This window comes from Triplophysa dalaica, chromosome 6 (assembly GCF_015846415.1).
Source record: "Triplophysa dalaica isolate WHDGS20190420 chromosome 6, ASM1584641v1, whole genome shotgun sequence".
NCBI classification, from domain to species: domain Eukaryota; kingdom Metazoa; phylum Chordata; class Actinopteri; order Cypriniformes; family Nemacheilidae; genus Triplophysa; species Triplophysa dalaica.
In genome coordinates, this window is record NC_079547.1 from 5,489,674 (window position 1) to 5,503,831 (window position 14,158).

General features: G+C 41.7%; 1 protein-coding gene across 5 annotated transcripts in view; it reads left to right on the top strand.

The window, feature by feature from the left end:
- Window positions 1–14,158, top strand: part of zeb2b (zinc finger E-box binding homeobox 2b) — a 67,532-nt gene that overhangs the window by 10,943 nt on the left and 42,431 nt on the right. For 4 of the 5 annotated variants that reach the window (XM_056750525.1, XM_056750526.1, XM_056750522.1 and 1 more), the window contains 3 exons: window positions 95–126; window positions 273–483; window positions 1,722–1,885. In XM_056750525.1, the coding sequence (XP_056606503.1) occupies window positions 95–126; window positions 273–483; window positions 1,722–1,885 (407 nt within the window). Of the gene's footprint in view, window positions 1–94; window positions 127–272; window positions 484–1,721; window positions 1,887–14,158 lie in introns of all 5 variants that reach the window. The other variant, XM_056750523.1, reaches the window with a different exon arrangement.

Below are 14,158 nucleotides of genomic sequence, written 5' to 3' on the forward strand. Positions count from 1 at the left end.
TCACCTGACAGGACGCGTTTCTTCAAAAATAAAACTCGATCATCTTATTAATCTTTTCTCTAACAGAGTCATCCTCTTTTGTTTCTCTATACAGTCGATCTGCGGTCGGAGATGAAAAGTAAGCAAGTGAGTGTGCGTAACTTCCTTCAAACATTAAAGGTGCCTGATGCTCTGCGGTGTGTGTGTGTGTGTGTGTGTGCGTGTGCATGCATGTGTGTGTGTCCTCATAACACACGCGCGTTTGGATACATTATCCCTCCCTGTGCTGATAGGTGGCGTGTGTTTCTCTCTCTCTCGAAAAGAAAAGGAGGAAAAGTGTCATTCGAGGCGTGTACGCGCGTCAGTCCGAGCGCAGGTTTGAGTCCTGGAGTCTGCACAAGGAATCAGTTGCAAACCTGCGCGTCAGGAATAACGCGCGTCTGTTTCCCTGGCTTTATTCTGGACCCATACACACACACACACTCCTGCAGCAGAGACGACACGGTAAGACACACTCTTTTGCTTTCATATGATATCAAAATACTTCTCAAGAGAAATAAAGCTGATGTGCTGGAATCAGGATGCTCAAACACAGGTGACGATGCGCGCGTGTGATTCACGTTCACCTGTACAGGTGCAGTGAATGACAGTGAACTTATTTACAACTATAATTTTGTTTTGAGCAAAACTTGACTGAACGTTTTAGCACAGTCAAAAAATCACAAATATTTTATTTTGCTATATTTTGTTCTGTTTGAGAATTATAAAACAATATGTTAGAAACGCTACAGTTTGTAGTTCAAATGCTTCGATTTGATTGAGCTTTTCTGACAAATTTCGCCTAGAAATCTGTTAAGATGCCATCACAAAATATGTATTTTAACATTGCATGACAGTCAAATGCAAAGTAAACATAAATGTTAAGAAGCTGTAACAGTGCATCTGCCTTGTGCGTCCTGATGCCTAGAATAGTATTTGATTCAGAGAAGATGTTGACATCTTTGTGCGTATTTTTAAGCTTTAATCTGCACATTTATTCAAGCGTGTAGCTTGTTATCTTTACACAGAGAGATATTATATAGATTCGAACCACAGTATTTCGTCTTCTCAACAGAAATAAAAGTTTCATGCCTGCACAAAAAACTGTAGCTTTATCATATTGAACAACATAAACTACACCATTCAGGTAAAAAATGAAATTGAGCTGCACCTTTATTAAATACATGTTTTAATGAAAATAAATGCAATCTTAAAAATATTTACGTTCAGCGTTGTCTGTAAAAGACATAGCCTTCTATAAACACAGACCGTTACTTTGAAATTGTCAGTAAAATTAATTCAGTCTCCCAAAATAAACAAGCAGCTAAGATCTTTTTAAAGTGAAACTCTCTACTATTTTTACATTTATACATGACTACAAGTCAAATATCAATCTAGACTCTGACCTTTGATACTTGCAGTTTTTTCACGTCATTTTTTTTTTGTTGGCGTTTAAATGAGGGATCACAGCAACATGACAGACTGTTCAGTGCGCGGCATGTTTACATGTAAGTCCATAAATGCATTCGTTTTACAGTCGGTGCTCGGGTCCGGTGCTCTCCGGTGATCAGTTGCATGGCCACAGACAAGCTGCGCCCTCGCAGAACGATATCAGACCCTCTCAAACAATCACATTCACTTACCCATGTGCCTGTGTGTTTCTCTATCTTTCTCTTCGTCTGTTCGGGCTGATGGACTGCCAGAGGGAGCGTCTCACCCTGCGCCTCCACTACATTGTCGCTGTGTTCGTTCGGGTTTGAGTCCATGCGAACTGCCATCTGATCCACGTTTATCAATGCGGGAGCTGATCATGGCGGATGGCCCCCGGTGTAAGAGGCGAAAACAAGCCAACCCGCGGAGGAAAAACGGTAAGAGCCGCATGGGAAAGTGTCCTGGCGCGGAGCGGGTACGCTGCGCAAATGGATGCGATGTGAGGGGCAGAGAGAGATCATACTCTGTTTGTGCCTCCTAATGTTTATAAATAACCAAAAAAGAGCAGAATTAGAAATTGGACTTAACGGGTGTGTTGCACACAAAGGCCATGTAGCGAAGGAGATGGAGCTTTGTATTTGTGCGCAAGTTAAAAGGAGTTTGGAAATAAAAGTTTTTGCGTAAATTCTCTGGACCGCTATACGCGCTCTGATCTTTTTGCTCGTGTTAGATGCCTGTGGATTCGTTACACGCACATTTTAATTTGTTAAAGAAGCTGTTGACAATCCAAAGAGATCGACAGGGTTCTTGAATACAGTCAGCCGCGGTGCATTATTTTCATTCATTCTTAATGTGTGAATTAGTGCTCTTCTATAGTGGGGCTGAGCTCGTTGTGTGTTTTTGTGTGGGGTGTGTATAGAGCTCCGTTAGTCGAAATGAATGTCGCACAAGTGCAGCTTACTATAATACGCTAATGCAGTCTGATAAACAGTTACAAACACGCATTAATGCTTTTGTACGGGGCTGAATGCATTGTGAGTTTTGATCAACTTATTTTATTCAGTGGTGTTAAATCAGGTTGAATTCATGCCAAGTTGTTGTTTGTGCGTGTTTACGCATTTATAAACACTATAGTACAGTATATAAACTAAGCACACCATATGAGCACGCATAACAACAAACGATAGCGGTTTATAGAGTTGCATTAAAATCGTGTTTGGGTTTGATGGTGCACATTTGTGTGTGTGTGAGTGTATGTGTGTACATTTGAGTTTTTAATGCCTCTGTTTCACGGGGATTAAACGCTGCGAACACACATCAGTTCAGATCTGTCTCCCTCTTTCCTTTATGAAATGTTTCATATTGATCCGTTAAAATCAATAAGAGCCTTTTCAACCTCACGAGTGTCTTTAAGCATTGAAGTTAAAAAATAATTTTATACGGCACCTCCGTGCAGCATCATTCTGTTGTCTTAGAGACTTTTGCGCACGTGAAAACTAATAGTGCATGTTAATGCATTTCATCACATTTATTCAAAAAGGAAAGTCGGCTTTTTACGCTTCATTTTAGACCATGCGTGCGCGTTTTCTGTTTTAGATACAACGTGTGTATTTCACACGGAAATCGAGTTGAAACGGTTCTGAAATTGGGAGTTTATTTGGGGAACTTGAAGTGATGTTTTTTCGTGTGCATAATAATACCAAAATTGTAATATGCTTGAAATAAAAATGCACAAGTGAAAAGTGTGTGTTGGTATAGAGGTAACAGTCATTTGGAAATGAGGACGCAGATGAAATATTCAGGAATGTTGAATGCTTTTAGATTTTTCACTTTAAAGGGAATTGTGTGTGCTCACACACCTGCTAAAATCTGTGTGCATGTAATCTAAGGTGTGTAGTGGAAGACACGCAAACAACTGAAAACTTTAGACAGAAATTAAAGAATTATAACTAAATATTTAATTTACATGTACATCTTAAAATATGCTGTTTTCTCTAAAATGATTTGAAATAGGTCTGGCTGCGTTTTCTACAATTCTGTTTTGCCAACATCTTGCTTCAGTTTTCTGATCCATCACACAGAATTGAATCTACATTACTGAATGGACTGTAGAGGGAATTTGATGTGATAAGAGCAGATCAGAATTTGAGCGCTGAAATCGGTTCAAGGATGCCGTTGTGTTTGTGTCCAGGTGTGGAAGTTTTGTCTTGCTATGACGTTTTCTCGATTTATGATAAGGCTGTTCTGCTTTTTTAAGTGTTTTTTACTCTTTGTTCCTTTGATTGTTGATTTAAACATGCATTTCTGTGCCTCTGAATATGATATGCAGATGTCACAGGTCAAGAAGTGTTTTCTGTCACCGTTTCCATGCGCCTTGTATGTAAGGGAAGTCTTTCACAAATTCAGGGCTCTGAAACGGCAGGAAGACCCACTTCCCCTGAGCAGATGACTGCCGTGGGTCGTCCCGAGACGCATATTTTCACACGTTTCCTGCAGCACAAAGACGTGCCCCTCCATTCAGCGAGCGACGCTCTGCTCGGGCAGATTGATTACATCATTTCAGGTTTGGAAAAGCTCCTCTGTGGCGAGAGGAGAATCTCAGTGTTTGATTATGGCAGCTGAGCCTTGCTTGCCGAATTAGGAGGGGGGTGATTCTTTTGCTCGGGCTGCTCTTTCATCCCCAACAATGGCAGATTCCGCCCCGTCTAAACTGTTTCTGTGCCCCCATTATGCTGCACGGCTCCCTGGCTGCCCGTCCCGGCCCCTCCTTTGCTTCTGTGTTTGGGAGGAGCAGGGCCGCTCACAGCTGACTGTCAGATGTAATGTGTGTCATTTACATGTGTGTAAGGTGAACGGAGCGAGAGCGTGTACCTCTTGTCCCTCACGCCTTTCTCACACGGAAAGAAAACTGTTGAGCTTCCAGACTTCAGGTTTCACCGTGGTTAGTTAAATGTCAGAAGTGGAAAGGAGTGTGGAGCGGACAGTGTTTTTGAGGAAGAGGAGTGTGGAAGTCCTCTTCATCACTCTGCTAAGCGTTCGTTGCGAACTTGTGTTTTCACATGTTTTTTTGAGCTAAATTCGGAGTTCAGATTTTACTCTGGTGTGTGATGTATGCTTCGGTATCTGCTGTATTATTTCATGTTTATGTTCGGACTGTACACAGCTGTTGCGTTGGACTAATTCTGTGTTGTGGGTCAGGAGTTGATTGTTGCCAGTTGTCCGTGTAAAAAATGACCAGTAATGGCATATTTTTTCAGGATGGTTTGTTTTTCGATGTGTTTATAAATTTAATATTTTTGCAGGGTCATTTCACCGAAGAGAACTTTTCGCAGTTGTGAAAAATTAGCATGTATTATTTTTTTCATTTTATGTCTCATTAATATTGAGGAATACAATCATTAATACAGTTTTCCTTTCATATATATATATTTTTTTACATTTTCACTTACTAAATGTGTTTTTTCCTTCACTGTGTTTTGTAAGATAACTTTAACTTGGACTTCAAGTGCAGGTCAAAGCAGAATCTGCAGAACAGAAGTCTTGTCATTAAAGTTCTATTACATATATGCCGGCGCACCTTGCTGGTCCATTTGTTAGTATTTTGGCTAGCTGTAAGAACTGCCAGCTTCATTTAACACATTATAGCATTTTTCAATCCATTTAGTAGAATTCCACACTAATATTTCCCCCCCAAATCAATGCAGAAAAGAATTCCACAGACTCAAAATGAGCTTTAAAAATGTGAAATATGATTTAATATCATGTACATTTGGATGCACTAGTGAAAGTTTAATAGCTCTCCCAGTTGTAATTTATTCCATGTTCTTGCATGTGAAGATATTTTAGATTATGAAGGGAACCCCCTCCTCACCAGGCCGAGAGCTCAGTGGAAATGCCTTAGGTGTGACTTCACTTTTACTCACATCACTGCTGACCCAACTGCCTTTCATATCACATCCACTGCGTCTCCACCGGTAAACATCCCCCGAGGGCTGAACAAAGAACACGACCCTTTCTCCTTAATCACAACCCAGCCCTCTCTCTCTCTCTCTCTCTCTCTCTCGCTCTCTTTCTCTCTGTCTCTCTGCCGGCGCTCAGCATTTGCATTCAGCTTCAGAGAACGTGCATGAAAAGGGGGTAGAGCGACAGAAATAAAGAGAGAATAAAGACAGAGGAGGGTGGGTGTCGAGAGCAAAATAACTGAGGTGTTTGTGAATGTTTGTTGGGCGTCCCCTGGTTACAGCCCTTATATAGATCCACACAGACTCACGCAGATAGTGTTACGCAGCGGCATGTTAGCTCTATTCATGGCCGCACACTTTCACACTTAAGAGAAATTCATCTGAGGCTCGGCTTTAGACGCAAGGAGAGTTTGGAACAGGTGTGTGTGTGTGTGTTTAGACAATTTAAGGTTTGTGCATGTATCGATTTTGTAAACACAGAAACACTTTGAAATGATCATTCTGGGTAAATAGTCCAATTTAACTCTGTTGAAAGAACAGACACGCGATTGGCCCAACGACTGGAAATCTGTCAACGCAATGTCGACGATAGATGTCAGTGCACATCACATCACAGAGGCAGTTTGTTGAGTTCACTCGAACTGGACAGTAAATAAACAGCCTGTTATTTGTTTAAATTTTTCTGATCATCCGACATTATTTACTTTTTAGGATTATTTGGGGTCTCGTTCTGCATTCGGATAGGTTCTCGCAGTGTGAGACGGCAGTTTAAAAGCAGAGAGCTGCTCCACCTCCAAGGGCATCATGTGATGAGAATTCCACAAACTCTTTTCTCCCTCAGAACTTTGAGCAGAGAGATTATCTCCTGCGGGATTGATCCCGGTTTACTTCAGCAAACACCTTTGGTTACTGTGTGTGGGAGTTAGTTTGTAAAAGCGACCTTTGTTAGAGGTGTAGGACTAAAGACTTCACCGTCTGCCGAGACTTGACCATCTCGATTTAACAGGCAATCCCAACGTTTAATTCAGAGGGAATGTATGTACATATAAATATATATCTCAAATGCACTGTAGGCTCCTCAGATTTTGTTCTTTATAGCTCTTAAGACCTACTGAGTTTTTAGTTTGGCTTAAATATTGACCAAATAATGAAAAACTTTGGTGACTTTGCAAATCTGGGCACAGTTTGAGGGGTGCTTATACTGGCCGCTCCACAGTTATTGATGTTGTTTTGTAGTTCATCTGTTAAGATTAACTCTTGATGCATGTAACCCATGTTTAAGATAGTTTAATCTAAACGTTTAGCCCGACATTAACAGGAAAGAGATTGTCTCTCTCACCCTAACAGCTGGCTGGTGTTTATAATGAAGTCGTCTCTGTGTTGCTCACAAGATGCTTGTTTAAGGTCCAGCTTGTGTGAAGATGTGATATGTTTTTCAGTTGGTAATGGGTCAAACGTATTTTATACAGGCCCCGAATGCCTGTATGGGCTTTAGCTCATTTTTTACTTTCATTTTATTGGGTGGATCATTTCAGACCAGCTCGCGTTTCCAATGACTTGACAGCTGGACGATGATGTAACTAGCAATGTTAACGCATACCCTGCCCAGAAACAACATAACGTATCACATGGTTTGTTTACGAATTTTACTCTGAATATATGTGAACATCCAATGTAGCTTAATTTAGTTTTTATAGCTTGTTAACAGGCCTTAGTTAAACATAACATTGAACATTTATGGCAACAAAAATATTTATTCTTGAATTAATTATGTCAGATGGAGGGCAGGTACGTTATTTGGAAATACTGTATAGTTTTCTACTATTTATTTTCAAATTCTATACATCATCTCGTCCCTAAAACATTTTTTGTAGCCGAGACAGACCTTGTTTTGGAAACATAAAAAACGGCGCAAGTTGTGAATGGAGACGTTTAGCCAAATCATGTCCTACAAAGCTCATCGTTGGACCATCTGCACGGGAGCATTGGTCCGGTCGGCCGTGTGATTGTATGCGTTTCTCGACTCAGTCTATTGTGTGATTTTAGGCCTCCGTTTCATGCATCGGCTCCTCACGAAATATCACGGCTCGTTTCAGCTCTCCCAGACGGTTCATTTCTTATTGTCTCTGCTTTTGCATCATAATATTGTGTGCAAGATTTTACTAGAAAAAAATTCTCAGGTGTCAACATGTTAATTTGCAGGAAGGGCTGGTGTGACTGCCACTCTTGTGCAGCTCAGGTGTGAAAACACGCATGTCTTCATTTGGACACGCTGCCATGTTGCGCAGGTTTGTTCTGTATAAATTAGCAGGCTGAGTTTGATGGTCACATTATGTTGGAGAAAAACACATTTTCATCTTTTATCCTCTCAAGGTGATTTAAAAGGCTGATTTACGTGTGTGTTTGTGCATTTTTACTTGGCTAATCTTTGCACAGAAAATTGTGAGAAGTAAAGATTGAGTGGCTTTACAATTGGTATGTATGCGAGATCCATCAAAGGGTGAAATTGATTCATAAATAAAACCATGTTTTGTTCTTTTGGGGTTTTGGTTAGTCTGTAGTCATTATAAATATATCTATTGTAATGTTTATTTTTAGTCTTGAAACCTCTTGATCATAGTTTGATAGTAAACATAAAACATAAGATTATTAGAAATATATTCACTTCTGTAGACAGTCATTACTGTCTACCAGTGTACACACACACATACTAATTCTCCTCTTTGATGATTGTCAAAACTCTTCTGGCAAGGTCAAAAGCTTCAAACAATCAATAGTAGATATGCGCATCATGACATCAACACACATGCGCACACTTCGATATTTCAATTCATTTATTTTCACGAGACAGAAATGAAGATCATAACACCATCATATCAGGCTTCATCTGTGTATGAGGCCTCAGAAAAGAGAAGTCCGTTTAGTGGAGCCGGTTGACGTGTGAGATTTTGATGCCGCTTCTGTATTTAGTCTTTAATAATCTCACCATCAAAGCGGAGCAGGAAATTGTTGAAATTGCCATTCGGAGTGTTTCTTTAACCTTAGGTAAAAGTGTGCCAAGGAGACACACACACACACTTTCTCCTGGTCCGAATGGCTGGCGCGCACGCTGTCGTTAATAGAGTCTGACTGCGGATGAAGCATTGTGCTGCAGTGCCCGTCAAAGCGACGTCTCGCTGCTGTCACACACAAATGTCAAACAAACACCTCCTCAGGTAGCAGCGGGTAATCGTACGGACAGCGTGTCCTCAGCCTTTCTCAGACGCCGGCACGCAGGACGAGCCCCGGGGCTGTGCTTCAGAGCCATTACCTGCCCGTCTGTGTGCGTGAGGTCTCGCTTGGCTTCTCGTAGAAGTTACTAGCGTTGTTAATATTCCCTGCACATATCTGTTATCATTAACTTATGTGAGTGTGTTGGTGTGTTTTACGGAGCAAATAAGTCAAATGTTTAAGTACAGTCAAAGTGTAGAGCTATGCAATGCTTTTAAGAACTTCTCCGAAGGTCTTGAGAAGACACCTGACAGTTCTGAGGTCCTTTTTATTATAGAAACACAAGGAGACAACTCCATTTGCTCTCCATTTTATCTTAAAGAAACAATCGAGAAATTAAAGAGATCTCATTTGTGATTTTTCTTTCTTTGCAAACTAAACGCAAGCTGACATGTGACCGTTTCTCTGCGGTGGAGCCTCTTCAGCTCGGCTTTGCTTTTTAGCTCTGTCATACTTCACAGTCGTTATCAGTGCTCATAATTAGCGAAGGAACGGCCGGTGAAAGCGTTTCTATCGGTAATTAAAGTAATGAAATATTCATTTCTGCCTTTTCTGTGAGGAGTGGGCAGTTCTCTTACAATAGCAGACAATCTCATCTGCAATTAGGGCGCACACAGAATTCCACTCTCTTTAACCTTGTGCGTGTGTGTGTAGATGTGTGTGAGCTCCCCGTCCAACGCAGAGGTTACCTTTTCCCAACGGTGCAAAATCGACTTGACGTAAGCGTTCATCAGTCGCAGGATTTCCCCTCGAGGTATTTGCATCAAATCAAGTCAGTCAAGCTACGAGAAGTCGACAGCAAAGAGACAGACAGTTCGAGAGAGAGACAGTCCTGGTAGTGTGTGTGTTCGGGGTGTTTGGGGTCAGAGAGTGTGTTGTCATGCGTGTCAGAGGTGCGAGAGTTGAGAGCACGTTAGGTCGCAACAGCATTGGTGTAAAGTCAAGAGAACACACACGTGTCCGTCTGTCTTGAGAGGTTTCCGTTCAGGTCACACACTTCAGATAAACTTCACCCTTTACAGATAAAATTGTCCGCAAAGATAACAAATTATGACAAAATATTGATTTAAAAAAAGGCTAACAATATTAAAGCAAGTTATCATCATTAGCTAAGATAGTGTGTGTGCGTGTGTGCGTGCGTGAAGGGGGATTTAACATTAGTTGATTAGTTTTATTTTAGTTTTAAGAAACATCAATATGTTGAGAGATGGATGATGGGATTAATGTATAAAACAGGCTGGATTTGAACCCACAGACTCATAAACACTGCACCAAAACTCCAGCAACAGTCATATTTGCTGTTGTGTATTTTATAGTTGGTAGAGTATTTCAGTGAAGTTTTCGCACTAGTCCAGTTCAAAACCCCACACACGCACGGCACAGAATCGAAATTGAGCTTTACCTTTGTGAAACGCATTGCAGGCGGTGAGTGCCTATTGGGTCGCTTTGGCCAAATGAAAGATGAACAGGTTTGTGTTTGACATGGAAATATTGCACAGTTATTTTCTGGAGTATTCCCACAGAAGAGCTGTAGAGAGAGCAGATAAGTCTAGAATTGTTGCAAGTTTTAGAGAATATCTGCTCTAGTTCTGTCTCTGCTGCACTACAAAGCCAAAGCGCTCTGCTAGTTCATCGCAAAAAATGCCTCAAATCCCCCAAGAGGAAAGAGAGACAGACAGAGAGAGAGAGAGAGAGAGAGAGAGAGATAGAGAGAGAGAGATGTCTTTGTGTGGAGTTTTATGACCGTCTCTCTCTTCCACAAGCATATACTGAGAGGAGGTGTCACTCAACCCGTCAGGTGTATCATCTCCGGCTCACCTGAACATTAACCACAGAGACATGACACAGAACTAGACTTTGACACGTGAAGGACAATGTCGAGCAGTAGAGAGCGAGTGTCCGGGTTTATCAGTGTGACATTAATAAAAGCCGCCCACTCCAACAGAACGGGCCAATTAAATCTGGGAGAACGCGGTCAGGAACCCCTAAAAAGCCAGTGATGTTTTACAAGGCCGTTAAGCCTCGGGTGTCCACTCATCGGTTAACAGAGATGCTAGACATGTCATGGGACAAAACCTGTCGATGGCGTTCTGGCAATCACACAGTTAACCAAATTAAATAATTTGCAAACAGATGAAGTCAGTCAGTCTGAGACTTTTTTACCGTACAAAACAATTACTAAATTACTGTACATAAAACCGCTCTCTGTCAGTATTTATGCAATCAACATAACCAAGAAACAAAACAATTTAATGTGGAAAAATCATCCTTCATCTGCATTATAATTGCCGCTTTTCCTCATGTACACGGCAGTTAATTAAAATTGTGATTAAATCCATCCCGCTGCCTAAGATGTCTTTCTCCAAACAGGTGGTACAGAATTTAAAAGTAAAGAGAAAACGCGTAATTAGCATTGGAAATTGAGAAATTGCCTGCAAGAATCGGTGTTAATTTCATTCTCTGATGAGGTGATTTATAACGCGCCTCATCCGCACGTTTCCCAGCATGCACCGTGAATGTGTTTGCTAAATATTTGAAGTGTTTTAAGGCAGAGAGCTGCGCAGTTACCGCGGCTGATGGCTTTAAAGTCGCAGCTCATCTCCTGTGACAGACATTTGCAGACTCGGATTTAACAGCCAATGGAGAGAATCTGTTTATCTGCCGTCTACAGCGAGGTGACAATAATGCATCCCATAATACAAACCACCGCCGAGATTTTTTTTCAATGTTAAAATCAGAGTGCAGTGTGATAGACAGACTTCTGTGTGAACTCTTATTGCTTTAATTGCTCAAGTACATGTCAGATTGATAGATTTATATTTGTGGAGTTGTGTTGAGCTGGTTGCTATATTTACTGTATCTGACTATTGCGTATGAGTTACTGTATTTACAGTGACCCTGAATATAAGGAATATTCAGGAATGCCTGAATGTCATTGTATGAGAAAATAGAAATGATGTAGTTTAGTTGGTAGAGCATTATGTTATCAGCGCAGAGGTTAGAGGTTTGATACACGTGCAGACAAAATGTAAGTTTCATGTAAGTAACATTTAGTCCACACAAGGCATTCATGGTTTTGAAATGATGAGACAATAGATACGTTTATAAGTATATATGTATACATATATGTGCTGTATGTATCCATGTGTCTGTGCTGAAGATGAATGCTTAAACATCCTTGTGTATATAATTAATAATGTGATATGTATGCATTATATTAAAAACACTGTTATAGTCCAGACACATGTTCTATAGTGTGCTTTTCTGCTCGGCCAACATTTAAAGCAGTGTGCCAAATTGTTGCTGCTTTTTGGTGGGTGTGTCATGTCAGGGTGTGCTTGTAGTGCCGTGTGTTTGCTGTGTTCTGAGACTCAAGGTGCCGTGTGTGTTAAGCATGTCAAATGTAGCCCGCACACAGCTCCTCATCTCCAAAGATCCCGATCACAGCACGCACACACACACACTGCATTTCCCTTTATTATGATTTCATCCTCTTCCTCTCTCAGCTGCCTGGGTCACGCTGGCTCTGACAGGTATTTCCACAGCGCAGTGACCCTAACACACTTCAGCTGTCACACACACACACATTCTGCATAGGGGTTCGTGTAACTGTATGGATGTGCGGATGGTCTTTTGCTTAAAACTTCTGCCTTGTCTTGGTGTTGCTTTGGTTTTTGTATTTGATGGGGATGTGGTATTGGCACGATTTAAAATGATAAAAAAAAATTGGGAAGTCATTCATGTGGATTAATGTAGATCCAAATATTACTAAAATGATTAAATAATTATAATAATGATTCTAAATGAAGTGTAAAATCCTGTTATACATATTTTTAGATTTTATATGTATACCCCCGCATGTCAACTTCCCAAAAGTATATCTGTCCCATGGATTAAAGTGAACAAGCAGTGCCGAGTCTGAGCAAAGAGCAACATGCAACAGGGTTGGATGCATTGGAATAGGCCATCACACAAACGCACCAGTGTGTGTGTTGTGTGTGATAGAAAGAAAACATATTCATAATGTGTGTCTGTGGAGAGAGATACAGAGAGCGAGAGAGACAGGCCTTGAGAGGCGGGGATGGGCGAGCATTGGTGGATTTCACAGGTAACGGGATTACGTGGGCACATAATTGATCCATTTGGGGGTAAAATAACGGAGCTCTAAGCTTTGGAAATGGAGTTTATGAAACAGGCGTTCGCAAATTCAAAGGAATCAATACGTCAATTTTATTACATCTTCAGGGTAGATGAGTTTTAAAAGAGCCCTATATTCCGTCTGCGTGCGATTTCTCTACAGGTCCAGGGTGGCTGTTTGTTTGATGTTTCATTACGTACGGGAGTGGAGGGCCGAACGAGCGCCGCCCAGTTTGGCCGTCTGCAGAAAACGACGCCAGGGAAAGATGTTTGTCAGCACCGTTGGCTGACGGCGCGCGAGAATGATTCTTTAGACGCAACCTTTTAGTGCACCTAGGAAAGACAATAAAGCATTCCTCTCTCTTCATGCCATCCATTTGTAATGCAGGAAAGTGGATTAAGAGCATTTCCGCATTTTCGTCGGTAAAATATTCACAATTCATTTACGCGGTAGCGCGGCCCAACTCAGTTTTATTACTCAGCCAAGCTTCTTCTCTAATTTAAATGAATTATGCAGGAAAAAACTGATGCAAACAGACAGAAATGCAGCGCTCACTGCGGTTTCGTTTTTGTGTTGTCGAATTAAAGCGCAGAGAAAGAAAGCAGGACTCTAAACACCGTGCGAGAATGCGCGCCGTGGTGAAGAGAGAGAGAGAGTGAGAGAGAAAGGCTTGTAATTACTCGGCCCGGTGTGCTGGCATTTGTTGAACACCTCTCGCTATTATACTAGTTTATTTTCCGGCAAGTAAATACGCGAGAGTTGGTGATGCCTGCATTTTTAATTCAGCGTTCTGTTGCGCGTTCACTGACTGACATCTGCTATCAATGCACAGCAGATGTTTGTGTGTGCGCGAGGAGCACGGGGGCTCCAACCACGAGCCCGATTATCCGTCCTGTAGCTGTTTCAGTCGCAGAACGGATGACTGCTCGGCCCGAACACGTTTACTGCATCCACACATACACGCGCACGCACGCATACATGCGGCTGCTGAATTAATTACATATGTTAGCGTGTCTTCTCATTCATAGATGAAACGGCGAGAGGGGAGCAGAGGTGAGCGAATTCTCAGAGGAGAGACACTGTCTCGCTCATTCGCGCGCCTTCAGCACGTCGACATGCGGCCCACTCCAGTTGATCAGCGGCGGTCACTTCTCCGCTCGTCTCCTGTCAGCACACCTTCAAGCGTGTGAACCACAAACCTGAGATAATGAGAGCAGATATTTGAGGCCTGCCTCATTATGAACCTGCTTTTGACCTCCCGCATCACAACACAAAGACGCACCGCCCGTTTATCCTGACGGTATCGATAAAGATCACACACAAGATATTTCGGTCTGCG